General features: G+C 43.8%; 2 protein-coding genes across 5 annotated transcripts; one reads left to right on the top strand and one right to left on the bottom strand.

Annotated features, from left to right (window-relative positions):
* The first annotated feature begins 943 nt into the window (after positions 1–943).
* TEKT1 (tektin 1) lies at positions 944–10,167 on the top strand. Of its 4 annotated transcripts, none has more exons than XM_030537115.1 (8): positions 944–967; positions 2,950–3,196; positions 4,123–4,288; positions 5,511–5,639; positions 6,194–6,337; positions 7,038–7,260; positions 8,143–8,339; positions 9,769–10,167. In XM_030537115.1, exons 2-8 carry the CDS (start codon positions 3,007–3,009, stop codon positions 9,926–9,928), a joined length of 1,209 nt encoding a protein of 402 aa, XP_030392975.1. In that variant the 5' UTR covers positions 944–967; positions 2,950–3,006; the 3' UTR covers positions 9,929–10,167. The 4 variants fall into 4 exon arrangements, with proteins under 4 accessions (XP_030392975.1, XP_030392976.1, XP_030392973.1 ...); XM_030537116.1 differs by lacking the exon at positions 944–967 and adding an exon at positions 1,867–1,969; XM_030537113.1 differs by lacking the exon at positions 944–967 and adding an exon at positions 1,867–2,020.
* A 768-nt stretch (positions 10,168–10,935) lies between these two features.
* On the bottom strand, positions 10,936–13,255 carry LOC115636718 (F-box only protein 39-like). The gene is made up of 3 exons (XM_030537152.1): positions 12,242–13,255; positions 11,857–12,033; positions 10,936–11,064 (listed from the first exon to the last, which is right to left on the bottom strand). The coding sequence occupies exons 1-3, from the start codon at positions 13,253–13,255 to the stop codon at positions 10,936–10,938; spliced, it is 1,320 nt and encodes a 439-aa protein (XP_030393012.1).
* Between the last annotated feature and the right edge of the window lie 1,231 nt (positions 13,256–14,486).

Genomic DNA, 14,486 nt, shown 5'->3' with positions numbered 1-14,486 from the left:
GGGGCTTCTCCGCACAGCCGAGTGTGAGAGGGGTAAAGCCCCTGCAGGCTCTGGGAGAAGATGACATCACGACTACCTGAGCATGGGGTGGCAAAAAACCTAGAGCCAGCCCTGAGAGTGTGTCTCCTGTCCGGGAGCATGCAAGCTGTTCACACACAGTAGTGTGACCAGGGACAGCTGCTGGTGAGCCTGGTGCCTACCCCAGTGAGCAGGGCTGGGGGCGGAACAGCCACACTGGAGGAGCTGCCAGGCTGGCTCTTGTGACCAGTGGCCTGACATGCATCCGTTGATATAAATTTTGTATCCATGCAGGGCTCTACTCTTGAGGTCCCTGCCAGCCCTACATCTCTATGATTCTATCTGAGGTTATTAAATACCTTGTTTTTATTTAATTTTTAAAAATGATTAAAATCAGAAAAATTTGAAAGATCAAATTTCCTTTTCCCTTTATGCTGTTCAATTGCTTATTTTTGTTCTTTTATTGTTACATTTCGTTCAAATAGGGAAACTTGACTGCTCAGTTTCTCTTTCTGGTTCTCGTGGATTAGCATGAGATGGTGTCTGGGTTCACAATCGCCTGGGAATGTTAAAAATTGTTTTAATTATTAAAAATAAAATGATTCTGATTGTTTTTAACTTTAAAAAAATCCTCTTCATCCATATTACGTTTAATTAAAACTTGTGTTAACCATAATTTAAGTTAGGAAATAAAATTACTTGACGGTGTTTCTTTAAGGGTTCCCTGTGAGGTTTTAAAAATAAAGAGGAAGTTTTAGAGACATAAACCAATAAACAGGATATGTGTAGGCTTGATATTTACAAATAAATACGTTTTACAAACAAAATATTTTGAAAGTATTTTCTCTTGGACTTGAGTTCAAAGTTTTATGTTTTCTCTTCTCCAGTTAATGACATTAACACAGGTAAGGATGAAGGCTGCAAGAGAAATGCAGAACACTTATTTCAGGTAAAAAGATTCACCGGTTCTTAGTGGCTTTACATAATACATAATAAGCCAGGGCCCAATTGTGCAAAATACTGAGTGCCCTTAACTCTGAGGAGCAGGAGCAGGCTTGAGATTGTCAGTGGAAAAGTTCCAGAACCAAAAGAAAGATAATGGGATACCACTGTGTCACACTAAAATATTTTCAGGTGGACTTTACAATCTGGGATGACAGAGACATACGGACTTAGGTCTGTGTGCACAGTCTAGCTCTCAGGGTGATCTGGAATATTTCCCCAGTTTTCAACTTTTCAGCTCCATCTTCTTTCTCCTTCAAAGCTCCACATCTCTCTTTCCTGTCCTCTCTTCTCCCTTCTTTCCATCTCTTAAATACCAGATCCTTCTCCTTTCAGGTAACCTATAGCTATCTGATATTTACAGAGCACTGACCGTCATAATATCTAGACTAATCCCTTTTTCAGTTCAGATCCATCTTTTCTTGTCTCTGGCTCCTGATCTTTTGTTCCCTGAAAGGAAAAAAAATATAACTGCCTGTTTAAAAACAAAATAGTGCTCACAAAATATTGCTGAAAGTATTTAATTGGTTACAATTTAGACAGTCACTTGAAGCTCTTGTTACTAGGTTTCAGTACAAGGTAGATGATAATTCATTTGGTTAGTTAGCCAGATTTAAAATAATAAAGCTGCTTATCCCAGGCTGTAAGCACCCTTACATAATTAATTGTAACAATAAATCCAAGTGCATTAAGTCTCTGCGTGAGAGATAGATAGATGCTCATGTACTGGAAGGGAAAGCACTATTATTCTCCAGCCATGTGCCTCTTCCAGAACTCCGCCTCTGTTGCCAAGGTGAAGTGTTCCCTTGTTCCCATAGGAACAGGTTTGTGTATATTGCAGGCTGTTTCTGAGTCTGCTCCTGGAATAGTCAGTCTCAGGGAAAAAACATGCTTCACAGCTGCAGCGACTGAGCTGAAGTCACAATCTGGAGTGTATCTGCCGGTTAAGGGAAGCCAAGATCTTAGAACGTGGCCAGCTTTTGCCATAAGCAACAGTCAGGCCAGTAACCACACCAGCAGAAGTATATGTGTGGTTTGAGGGGACAGATAGGTGTGGGTGGGTTTGGTGGCATAGACTGATTTATGTCTGTATTTGTTGGGTAGCGATGGGAGTGGAGTGGATTTAAAGGGAGGGATTGGTGTGCTGTGTGTGTTTAGGGAAGGGATTGTTGGGGAAACAGTTGGATGGAAGCACAAAATCATGTTTTCAGCACAAGGGTATATTATAATACATTTATATATTGTACCAAATTCACGTATTTTTTCATGACCTCTTAGCATTACCATTTCCATAAGTAACAAAAATTACCTTAGTTGGTCTTAGTTTTTGTTTTATTTTCTTCTGTCCTTCCTTCCACTTTCTCCTTCCCTTGTACCTCTTGGTGTATGTTATCCTCCATCTTTTTTCAGGTCTGTTTTCCCTTAGTCTAATGTTTCTGCTTAATTCTTTTTAAAATGTTCAGCTCCTGTCACCTCTACCCCTGTTCCTACATCTCTTCTTTTTCTTCAAGAGAATTTTTCTGATTTTGTCTTCCTCTCTTTTTTAAATTTTCCCTATTTGTCCTTTGAGTAATTTCACTCTCCTTTTTCTCCTTTCCCCGTGTTTTTTCTTTCTTTCCCTATGTTATCTGTCACCTTCTTCCATATTCCTTTTCAGTTTCTCTCCCTGCTCCTCCCTGCCCTACAAGCCCCATCTTTCCCTTTATTCCATCCCTCCATGATTTTGCTTTATGTGGTTTAGCTTCCAGTGCCTTCCCTCTCCCTCATCATCCTCCAAGCTGACCCGAAGTCTGGTCCACGTGAAGTCTTCACCTACTTCATTCAGGGGCTACTATTTACCCAGTTTCCACCCTATCCTCTCTGACCTGAAGGCAGCTTGTTTTGCTATCTGTGCCCAAATGACTTGATATGATATTATCCCATTTTCAGGTTCTCCATCTGAAGAGCTAAGCTGCTGCTTTAGATTCAGGATCTTTCAAAAAGACAATGGCCAAACTGTTGCAAGCTCCACCCAAGTTCCTCCCCGCAGAGTGGCATATTGCAAGCAAGACACAGTATGCCAGTGCAGAGAGTCAGAGATCCAGATCAGAGCGACTTGTAGCTGAGAGCCAGAGGCTGGTGGATGAAATCGAAAAAACAACTCAGAAAACCCAAAGTGACGTTAACAAGAAAATAGGTGATCATGTGGGCTTTGTGGGCTTTGTTATTTTATTGGACTGTTTAAGGGAGACTCTCAAAAAGCAGGAGATATTAAATAGTTTTAATGGCTTATTTCTCCTTCCCTTAGAAAAATGGGGATGCATTTCCAAATCCTTTTAAAAATACTTTGTGATGGAGTTTATATTTTATGGAACCAAACAGTTTCAGGCATCTGTTAGATGTAGGGAGACAAATTCAATCCTGGTGTAATATTTACTAACTAATTGTTAAGGCAAGAGTCTGGACTGAGAAAAGAAAAAAAACCAACAGCAACACTGAGTCACACACTACATTGTCCCACCATGGAAATGGTGTAGCTCCACCATGTTCCACAGGGAATTCAGAGAGAGACTGTGCATCAGGGTGCCAGGGGTAAGGTGGATGCAGTTGTGATTTGCACTTGAGAATCCTCTTTCTTAACCATGTATCCCTGCAAAGGCCAGTTACAGTCTGACCCTTTGAAAGCATTATTGTTTTTATTACAATAGTACCCGGAGGCACCCAGTGTGGCCAGAGCTTCATTGTACACTGTACATAGATGTAGTAAGAAGCAGCCTCTACCCCAATGAGCTTACGGTCTAATGAGATAAGACAGACAAAGGAAGTATCATTATCATCACCTCCATTTCACAAACAAAGAGCTTAGTCACAGAGAAATCAAGCAACTTGCCCAAGGTCACACAGGAAGTCTGTGGCAGAGGCAGGAATTGACCCACATCTCCTGGCTCATAGTCCAGTGCTTTAGTGAAACCATTGCCGTACATCAGCATACAGAGCTATATGCACAGCACTTTTGGTGGCTCGAGTCCCTTTCTGCTCATGGCTAAGGCTCGGCCGTGAGGCCCTGTAGAAAAAGCCAGGCTTTTATTTCTAATTAATTTGAAATGTCTCTTCATTCTGCAGAACAGAGACTTGATGAAATAAAATTCTGGAAGCAGGAATTAGATGACAAACTAGAACAGATTGTTAATGAGACAGAGGTGCTGTTGACTTTTAAGACAAGGCTAGAGAAAGCTTTGGAAAGCTGTAAAGAGCCACTATTCATCGCTCAAGAATGTCTCTTGAACAGGTAAGGGTAATAGCCAAACAACAACAATAATAATAATTAAGGAGGATAAAAAAATTAATGACTAAAATGTTAAAAAAATGAAAAATCTGACAGTGTTTTGGATAAATGATATGTCGGGGCCTGGGATGTATGACATGTAAGGCCCAATCCTGCAAAGTGCGGTACCCCTGCAACCCGTCTAAAGATGGAGTTTCTAAAAGGTTGTCTATGGGAAATAGGTGCTGAGCTCCCATTGACATCCAGTGGGAGTTAGGAACTTTGCTCTCGTAGATATCTTTGGAAATCCCAGCCAAAGTCAGCAGGATTTGCAGGTGCTCAGCACTTTGCAGATATAGGCTCTTCGTAAGAGAGGCAGACACCCAGAGAGAAGGAAGTGCTTTGTGCCCTGCGCTCCAGTAGGGGAGATCTGGGTTGGATTCCCAGCCTGTCTCCCATATGGCTCCAGGCCAGCAGGAGCTGGGAGTGCAATGGAGGCAGTGCTTTCAGGCCTCTTGGGAAAATAAGGGAAATCCAAGAGCATCCCATTGGGCTGAGTGGAGAGCAGCGCTGATTGGTTTCAAGTGCACTGCAGGCTTCCTCCTCTGGAAGGGTGGTGACAATGAAGCAGATCATCAAGTTGCAGGGTGTAAAGTGGATGAAACTTGAGGAATTCTAGGACTTTGATAGCAGGCATGGAGGACTGCCCTCAGAGCTCAGGTCCAGATGGATTCTCAACAGTGCTGAGCACCCACAGCTCCCATCGGCTTCAGTGGGAATTAAGGCTGCTCAGAACCTTTCAAGATGAGGCCCTAAATAAACAAGTGTGTAAGAAACATGATCAATATATGAAAACAAAGTGAACAAGTCACAAAGCCCAGTCCTTTTTGTGCTTCACTGCGTCTAAGCATGTGAAGAAAGGCTGCAGGACCAGGCCCATCCGTCATGTGTTCTGAGCAGATTTCCTTGCTTTATTCATCTTAAAAAAACCTTTGTAAAATAAGCCAGGAAAGAGAAAAGCAGCATTATTCCTGACTCTGCAAACAAAGGGCCTGATTTTCTTCTTGGTTGCCTTCCATGGAGTCACTCCTGATTTACACTAATGTAAACCAGAGGAGAATCAGGTCCTTGGAGTGGAAAGGTGACTATTTCCAATCAGTTATAACAAGAACACGGTTTTGGCTGTCCAGAGCTGCAATACTCAAATGGTCGACACAGAGTGATGGCTCTCTCTTCTTTCTCTTAGGCAGAGGCGAGTTGGGATTGACTTGGTCCATGACGAAGTGGAGCGGGAACTGATAAAGGAAGTTGAAGTGCTCCAAGGGATTATGGCTTTGCTTGAGCGCACACTGGAACAAACCAATGAGCAAATTAGGTATCTCAACAGAGGAACAAACCACCGGATAGCTCAGACAGGGGAGTGCTTCTGGACAGGTTGTAGGATGGCTAGTGTCAAATCCTCAGAGGTGCTAAGCAGCTGCTGAAATCAGAGGGGAGTTGCAGGAGTTAGTACTTCTCAGGGCCTAGACCATACCATTTGATTTTTAGCAGCACTGATTTCAGTGGAGAGTTCTGTTTAGACACTGACAGCACAATATGCCCCAGCAGCCGTTGACTCCCAGGGCCTCTGTCCTGATCCCACACCACTGAAGCCTGCGGGAGTTTTACCATTGACTTCAATGGCAGCAGCAGCATGCCCTAGATTTTTACAACCTGTAACTCACAGTGTTGCCTATTATGATAATAACATTCATATTTTCTTATTTACCTGTTCCTGCCATCAAGCTGCATGAATGTCAGTGGGATTTCTAAGGGCCAGCGGATGGCAGAATTTGGCCCTTTAATGGTGGTTTACCTCCATTAAAAAGAGAAGGGGATAATTATTTTGTTAGGTTTCAGATTAACAGAGTCTAATTGTTTTCCCCCAAGGTTAAACCGTTCAGCTAAATACAATCTGGAGATGGATCTGAAAGACAAGTTCACCGCCTTGACAATTGATAACTATTGTTCCAACCTGACAAACAATACACCTGATATAAGATATGCCAGAAATGTAGTGAAGGTTGAAGGAAAGTAAGTGGTTATTTCCCTAGCTCCACATCCAGTGATTATATAGACATAATATAAACTATCCCTGTAATACAAGGCCTAACATACCCATTCCAGTTTTTATAATAAGGCTATCTGTCTGACTGTCTCTGTCTGTCTATCTTAGGGATTTATACTGCGGCCCATACCATAGTATCCGAGTGCCTTTCATCTAAAAACAATACTCATAACTAATGGACTATAGTTCTGTTGAATGGCTCTGGTGCTAATTGTTTATGAAAGCAAAACTCCATGTCACTGGATACCCACGCTGGATTTACTAATCTTAACTTCCAGTTCCACATCTTAATGGCTGCAGAGTGTGGTCCGGTAGATTGGCCACTGGAGTAGGATTCAAGCGATCTAGGTTTAGTTTCTGGCTCTGTCATTAATCTGCTGTATGACCTTGGCAAGTTGCTTCCTCTGTTTCCCCACCCAACTTTTGTCTATTTCATTCTTAAGCTAAAGTCTTTTACTATGTGTTTGTACAATGCCTAGCACCATTGAGCCTGATGTTGATTGTGGTCAATAATTATAATGTTGCTTAATAATGATTAACATAATAATAAGCAATAATAATACTGCTTCTTTCGTATTAATAGAGATCTTCTGTCGTTAATGCACATTTATGAATACACAAAGAGGGCTGAAGATACATAAAGAGACCTTTTTTATTTTATTATAGTTCTGTGAGCCCTGAAGACTGGGTAGATTTCTCAAATGTAAATATTGAAAAGGCCGACAAGCAGAGAAACAACTCTTTGGCGCTCAGGGCCTTGATTGACCGAATCTTATCCCAGACAGCAAGTGACATGCGCAAGCAGTGCGAGACAGTGAACATTGCTTTTAAGAACAGGGTGAAGGAGACAAAAGATGCAAAAAACAACCTGGAGATCCACCTTGCTAAGGTAAACGCTAGAGACAGTCAGCAGAGAAAATAGGACAGGGACATCAGCCAGTTCTATTGATGCAATGCCTTGAGCTATTGTGCCTTAAGAATTCAAACTTTGCAGTTCTAAGCTGGACAAAGCCCAGTGCTTTTTCTGTTTTTATAACTGAAGTACCATTAGCTTTTCTATTCCCAGTTATATAAATCCTCATGACTGCATGTGCTACAAGGCACATGAAAGCTTGGAGGCTTTTGATGATAACACAGTGCTACCTATTAGATAGTAGCCATTCAGAGGCTGCTGTGGTCTAATGGCAGTGTCTGGACCTGGGAATCAGATGACACGGCGTCTGTTCGCAGCTCTATCACTCGCTTGCGATGTGACCTTGGACAAGTCATTTAAGCTCAAATTTTCAAAAGTGGCCTCTAATTATGGATTCTTCAGTGTTTGAGTGCCCAACCTAAGACCCCTGGAGTGAAATCCTGGCCCATTGAACTCAATAAGAGTTTTGAGACTAACTTCAATGGTGCCAGGATTTCACCCCTTGAATTTTAGAGATGCTCTACTCTACAGGTGTCCACAACTCAAATAGATTTCAGCTTGAGTTGTGAATGCTTAGTACAGTACCTCTGAAAATCAGGCCCTAAGTATCTCGAATTGGACGCCCAAAAAATTGAGTGTTAGAGATGACTTTCGAAAATCTTGACCTTAATCCTTCCCTCCCCACTGTGCTGCAGTTATCCCATCAGTAAACTGGGGGTAATAATCCTCACTCACCTCTGTACTTTGAGATCCGCGAATGAAGTAACACCTTAGAATTGCAAAATATCCTCATTATTAAAGAGGATATCACATTTTCAAGTGGCACCGTGCAGCACTTCCTTTTGTTGATTTACTAAGGTGATGGATGAGATTACATCCCAGGAAAAAAACATTGCGGCCTTAAAGAAAGCTATAATCGATAAAGAAGGACCTGCCAAGGTGGCTCAAACACGTTTGGAGACGAGGACCCATCGTCCCAATGTGGAGCTGTGTCGTGATATGGTGCAATACAGGCTGATCAGTGAGGTTCAGGAGATCACAACCAATATTCAGAGGTAAGTGAAATGGTTAAACAGCAAGAAGTCAGTGGTGTAGGTCACTGGGCAAATGTAACCGGCCAAAGAAGTAATAAATCCAGGCACATGTACAGACATGTATGTTCGCACACAGTTACCACGTTTTCAATATTCTGTATACCTATTTTTCTAGATCTGATGGTAGGGTACCAGAACCCTTTTTAAGGGTGTGTCTACACGGCAAAAACTATGCATTGCCTTGTCTACATGCGTTAAGTTAAACCCAGCTAGTAAGGGTAACAACAGCTGTGAAGACAGCGCAGCATGGATAGTACAAGCCCAGCCCAGGCCCTGGCTACATATTTGTCTCACTAGCCTGCTCAGAAGCTTGTGCTGCGCTCTCGTCATTGCAGTCATTACCTGTGTTAGCGGGATTCAAACTAGCTTGGGTAGGCTAGCCTGCGCACCGCTTAGCTGTGTAGACATACCCTTTGTGTCATGTTGTTTTCCCTGACAGAGTTATGGATATTAATGTGATTTTTCCACTCATTAGGTCTGGAAATGATTAAAAAGAAGATGTGATGGGAATGCCCGGAGCATCCGAGCCCCAGCTCCGCCATTATTGTCAAGAAAAAAATGATACTTTTTACATAGTTTTGTTGTCCTTTCATTCTACCATTTCCCATCTGCTTCTGCTTGAGGAGCATGAATGGGGTTGTAGGATGTTGTGGCTTAGCAACCTTCTTCAAATCGTTTTAATTGGGAGAGTCAGTTCTGCAAAATTGCCAGCACCCAGCATGTTCCCAATCCAATGGTGCTGTTTACAAGGGGAAGGAGGTCGCGCCTCTTGGATCATATGTGGAAGAAACCTTGAGGAAATGGACGTATCCCCTCCCATGTGGAAGTGGGGCTCAGCCACTTCTGGGCATTGTCCCCCAGGCTATGTGGAGTGCTCTTTGCTGATCTGATGATATATCTGGGGGAAGGGCTGGCAGGGTTGTTATGGGGATTTGGGGATTGGTGGCATTACTCTGTACCCAGCAGAGTTTATAAGGAGAAGGTAATGGAACCAGGAGCCATATTATATTGCCATTTGAGACCCCTTTTTAAGAGGGAGAGGGGAAGGGCTCCTGGACAACCATGGCCAGGAGGAGTCCCTGATAGTGTGGTTACGAAAGAGCTGCATTGCTGGAGAGCAAAGTGGGACAGAGAGGACCAAACACCTGGAAGCACCAGACCTCCATGAAGGAGGCCACGGGACCTGCAGGGTATGGGGACATCTATCCTGCATGGATGGGCCACGCCCCCCCAGTGGAACAGTGTGAGGAGAAACCAAAGGGGATCTTCACAGAGATTTCCTCCCGCCACATCCCATCCTGTGGGTTTCACGTTGGGAGGAAGTGATGTCGCTCAATAGCAAGGAGGTACATGTAGTCAAAACTAATGTCTCTCTTTGTTTCACCCCTAGACTAAAGGACACTTTGGCACAAGCTGAGGTGGAGCTGAAAGGTCTGAGCCGTCGACAGCTTTCGCTGGAGGAGGAGATCCAGGTCAAGGAGAACACACTGTACATCGACGAAGTGCTATGCATGCGGATGAGGGAGTCCATTTCCATTAACGACTTCTGAAGCCCTGATGTCAGAGACAGCATTCCCCCACACTGGGCCAGATTCTGCTGGGAGATACACCAGGGCAAAGCCGGAGGAACTCCACTGAACATTAACTTAGCGACTCTGTGTTTACACTAGGGTGACTCAGAGCAGAACTTGGCCTAGGTGTGTGAATTAATTTAAAAAGACCTAAATGTCTCCTCCCCAGCTGCTGTGTCCCAGAAAATCTATTGTAAGCTTTCCAGTAGACATTAAAGTTATGGAACAAGAAGAAAAAATCCTTCATTCCAGCCACTTAGTGTATCTTGGGTGCTGTCAGTGTCACTGCTTTTCATTGACAGATTTTTTTGAACTACATAAACTAGAACAGATATTCCACACAAAGTGACTAGTTATGTTAGAGAGACAGGAAGCTAGTTAGGGCCAGCTGTGGTGCTGTGTACACCCATCCACTGACAAATGGATGGAGAATGTACTTCAGCCCAACGTAAGATAACTGCTGGCAGAAACAGTGTTTCCTAATGGATAGGATACTGGACCTAGGACTCAGGAGACCTCACTTCTATTCTGGCTCTGTCAGTGGCCTGATGGGTGACCTTGGGTTAGTCACAGCCCTACTCTGGGCCTCAGTTTCCCCATCTCTAAAATGGGGATAATGAGTTCCTTTGTAAAGCACACTGAGCTCTACTGATGAAAACATTATATAAGAGCTAGGTATTATTTTAAATGTGACTGTCCTGGCAGAATAATATTCTCTGCTTCCTTCAGTGCCATTGCAAAGACAAGAGAAAATAACAAAGATGAGACACTGCGGGCCATCTGCGAAAGCCAGGATTTTAATATGTGGGCCTCTAAAATTGCCCACTGCTTGTTACAGTTCTAGTGGGCTTTCCCTTTCAGTGGCTTTCCCTTTCAGGGACATTGCTAATACCATTAGTCTCTGCACAGACTTCCTCAGAGGAACAGATCAGACATTTCCTCGTGTGACTGGTTTTTATTTTAACTCCTGGCTCATCACACACTGCTCACACCATTGGGTAGGCGATGACAAAATAATTAAGCTCTGAGTCGATCAGGTTTCTGAACTTCTTGTAAATGTCTCGCAGTAGTCGGTCCTCTTCGCTGGTCTCATGCCTGGTTGTGTAAATCCTCACCTGGGTGGATGGACAGCAATCACAGACACACAATGCAGCCGCTGCAGTTAAGCTAGTAATAGGGAGAAGCCCGGGTGGCTGTTGAGACTGCTAGATAAGCCAGCCAGCTCATAAATGGGGACAAATCCTGAAGTCCTTACTCAGTTTTTGCTCAGACAAGATTCCCAGTGCCGTCAGTGAGAAATTCCTTATTACAGACTGAATGAAAATCTAGGCTTCCTTGCTTTTGGGATTTCAACAGCAGAATAGCTGGGAAAAAGAGTGCCTCATTCTCTGCCCGCAGAACCCCTTGATCCCCAGGATCAGCTCTTGCCTCTCTGCTGGAGGCACAGGGCTCTGGGGTTCTGCTAGCTCCCTGGCAGGATGGTTTCCCCTGGCTGCAGCTGTCCCTGCCCACAATTCAGGAGAGCATCCCTATTCAGGATGGACTACAAGCACATGTTTAAGTCTCACTGAAGTCAATAGGACCTAAGGATGTGTTTAAATGTTTTCTTGAATAAGGACCTTCTTTATAGGGGGCTCCCCAGCACGGAGTAGGATTCTGGAAGAGGTGACACCGGGGTTATCATGACCTTTTCTGAGCATTCTCTGGGGCTGGTCAGGACTTGGGAGACCCGTCTCTGCGAGTGTACCTTGGGAATACATGTAGGATTCTTACACCTCCTCACAACCCCTTTCCCTGGATATTAATGGTAACTTTAAAACCGCATTCAGAGGCAGGGCTGCATTAGTCTATTCGTAAACTACGTTTTGACGGGGTGGAGGACGGGAGGTTTGAAAAGAACTTTTTACCTTCATGGTACACAAGACACATTTCCCTTCTGCCCGATATTGCAGCAGCCTCTCCACAAATGCCACACTGAGGAAGGCCCAGACTTTGAGGAAGAACAGCCTCTCGCACAGTAACACGAGCTGCAGCAGCTCCTCATCCAGCAATTCATGGTCATTGTTGAACTCTAGCGTTAATTTCTTGAAAATAAATAACAGAGTCAATGTTGGTACCAACGAGCAGGGCAGTTATGTATGGGACTCATCTCTTGTGAAAACTGCCTTGTGGAGCTCTAATGACCTCATGGGTCAGGGTTTCACTTTTACACTGACAATTTGGTACAACGCCCACACGGCCACCTGGTTAGATTAGTGACAAAATGAAAAACTATTGCTGTTCCCACCATACCTGCAGACTGTGCTTGTAGGCTGGTAAGAGAGTGGTGAGGGTTGGCCTCATCGACCAATCCGGGTCACTGAAATAGCAGCTCCGTAGACTGATGCTTCTGAGTGGGATCTCTGCTAAGAGTATTCTGGCTAGACTGTTGTGCTTCATGACTCTTTCAAAGAAGAAGTTCACTTTCAGTTTGGGTGCTCTCTTGGCTAGGTTGGCCCAGGACATTCCCCAAACCACCTGCCCATGAGGGTCATGGGTGTGGCACTTGATGTTTATAGTCCAGAGAGAATGGGCGTTGTTCTCGCACAGGATGTCCAGCAATTCATCCGAGATGCAGTTGTAATTGAGAGTCAGGATGACCAGGTTGCGGAACGTGGACATAGTCTGGTGGAACAAGGGGCTGCTGTAGATGGAAAGATGGTGGCTGAAGAAGTCTTCTATGTTGATTTCAGAGGCAAAACTTTTGTTTTTCAAGTAGCTCAAAGAGCTCAAAATCTCACAGCCTTCTTCCAGCATCACTCTTGCCCCTTTCAGGTTGAGATAATCAAGGTGCTTGCTCATTCTTTTCAGGAAAGTACTTATGTTCTTGATAAACTGAGTCCTGATCCCATTTTTCCAGACCAGTCGGTCCAACTCCAGATGCTGAATAGTCAGGGATACCAGACGGCTGTTACATTTGCCCAAGCGCGAGAGAAGCCCCCTCATAGTCACTTGAAATTTTCGGGTCAACACAGCATTGTAAGGATTCAGAAACTTGATTTCTAGATGTTCCAAATACTTGCCAAATCTCTTGACGTACCACAGAGCAGATTCAAACTCGGATGTGTTTGACCTGGATGGCCGCCCACTGAAGGTGATTGTTCTGGTTCTCCAGAGAGAGCCTGAGTACATGGCTTGATTCCATTTTTTACAGACTAAAGCAGCCCGAGATCTGTCTCTGTCATCTAGCCACCAGAACATGTTGCTCAGGCAGACGTCAGGCAAATAGGCCCAGCAACTCTGCTCTTGTTCATTGTCATCCTCCATGAAGGAGACAGTCAGTTCTTGTTGGGTGCAGAATCAAACCTAGATGGTTTCTAGATCAGGAAGGCTGTGGCTAGTTTTGTTTGCTGCAATGAGAACGTTCCAAGTGAATAGCAAAAATCCTGCCTCTTTACATCCGAACGATGGTGACCACATGAGCTCTTGGATCTAAACTGTGATCTAACCAAAAGAGAAAATAAGCATAATACTGTTATGCTGAAAGATGCTAATGGCTGCCTTCAAGTGGGTCTGTGATCCAAAAACAATGGCAGACCAGGTTAAAGCAATGTGTGTGCTAAGCATCCTTCTTTCAAGCTCAGTGGAAGGAACAATAAACCCCCTTTATGTAGTGATAGCTGGAGACAATAAAAGGCATGAGGACTAAGAGGAGCTAAATCACATGGGTTGAAAGGCTTACTTGATTGCCAGTGTAAGGGGCTAGGGCATTGTTTTGTAAGGTGTGCACACAAAAGCATGCACATGTATTAAAGGAAGCCAGCAGAAAGCCAGAGACCCCTTTGTGAGTGTGACCCTGAGGTTGAGTGTTCATTAGGAAAAAAAGGTGCGTTAACTTGAGTTAGCTAAAGTAAACTAGGGAAAACAAGGCAGTTTGTAGTTTTCACGCAAGTTAGCGTGTCAAGTTAAAAAGCACCCGCTCACTTGTGTGACAATTTCAACTGCCTCATCTTCACTAGGATTTACTTCAGGTTATCTAACTCATGTTAAGAATATACCTTGTTTTCTCCAGCAAAGACGAGGCCTGAGAGGAAACAGAGAGACAGAGCTTCTGGGCACAGAACTTGCTGGAGTGGCAGCCCTGGGAATTTCTGAGCAAGGAAATTGCCTGTTGTTTGTTTCTACTTTGTTCTGGGAGACAGGACTTTATGTACATTCTTTGTAAGTTAACAGGATTGCAACAAAGAAATACCTAACTCATATAATCAATTTCTCCTCTCAACAGAAACAACCCAGCAAAGCTCCAAGTGTTGACTCACTGCTCAGGCCACAGGGGCAATGGTAAAATTATAGCAACAGCAAAGGACACGCTTTCAGTTCCTTGACCTCCAATAATGCTTAAACCTTCAATGATAAAATGATATAGAAGTTCCAGATCAATTTGTTAAATTTTATATCTATGCAGACTCCAGAAGCTCCTGGAAAATACCAATGTAATTGAAGGTGGCTTTGCTGCATGATCAGTTATTTCTTGAGCAGCCTCAACCCAGTGTGCTTG

Source organism: Gopherus evgoodei, chromosome 17, assembly GCF_007399415.2.
Source record: "Gopherus evgoodei ecotype Sinaloan lineage chromosome 17, rGopEvg1_v1.p, whole genome shotgun sequence".
Taxonomy (NCBI): domain Eukaryota; kingdom Metazoa; phylum Chordata; order Testudines; family Testudinidae; genus Gopherus; species Gopherus evgoodei.
The sequence above is the reverse complement of the archived record's forward strand: the minus strand, read 5'-3'. Positions and strand labels throughout refer to the sequence as shown.

What these genes read in the sequence shown, in the direction of transcription:
- TEKT1 (XM_030537115.1), top strand. Translation starts at nt 3,007, where the DNA reads ATGGCCAAACTGTTGCAAGCTCCACCCAAGTTCCTCCCCGCAGAGTGG. An exon ending in CAAACCAATGAGCAAATTAG is followed by an intron (nt 5,640 to 6,193) that starts GTATCTCAACAG and finishes TTTTCCCCCAAG; the next exon opens with GTTAAACCGTTCAGCTAAAT. An exon ending in ATCACAACCAATATTCAGAG is followed by an intron (nt 8,340 to 9,768) that starts GTAAGTGAAATG and finishes TTTCACCCCTAG; the next exon opens with ACTAAAGGACACTTTGGCAC.
- LOC115636718 (XM_030537152.1), bottom strand. Translation starts at nt 13,255, where the DNA reads ATGGAGGATGACAATGAACAAGAGCAGAGTTGCTGGGCCTATTTGCCT. An exon ending in CCTACAAGCACAGTCTGCAG is followed by an intron (nt 12,034 to 12,241) that starts GTATGGTGGGAA and finishes TTTATTTTCAAG; the next exon opens with AAATTAACGCTAGAGTTCAA. An exon ending in GTGTCTTGTGTACCATGAAG is followed by an intron (nt 11,065 to 11,856) that starts GTAAAAAGTTCT and finishes CCATCCACCCAG; the next exon opens with GTGAGGATTTACACAACCAG.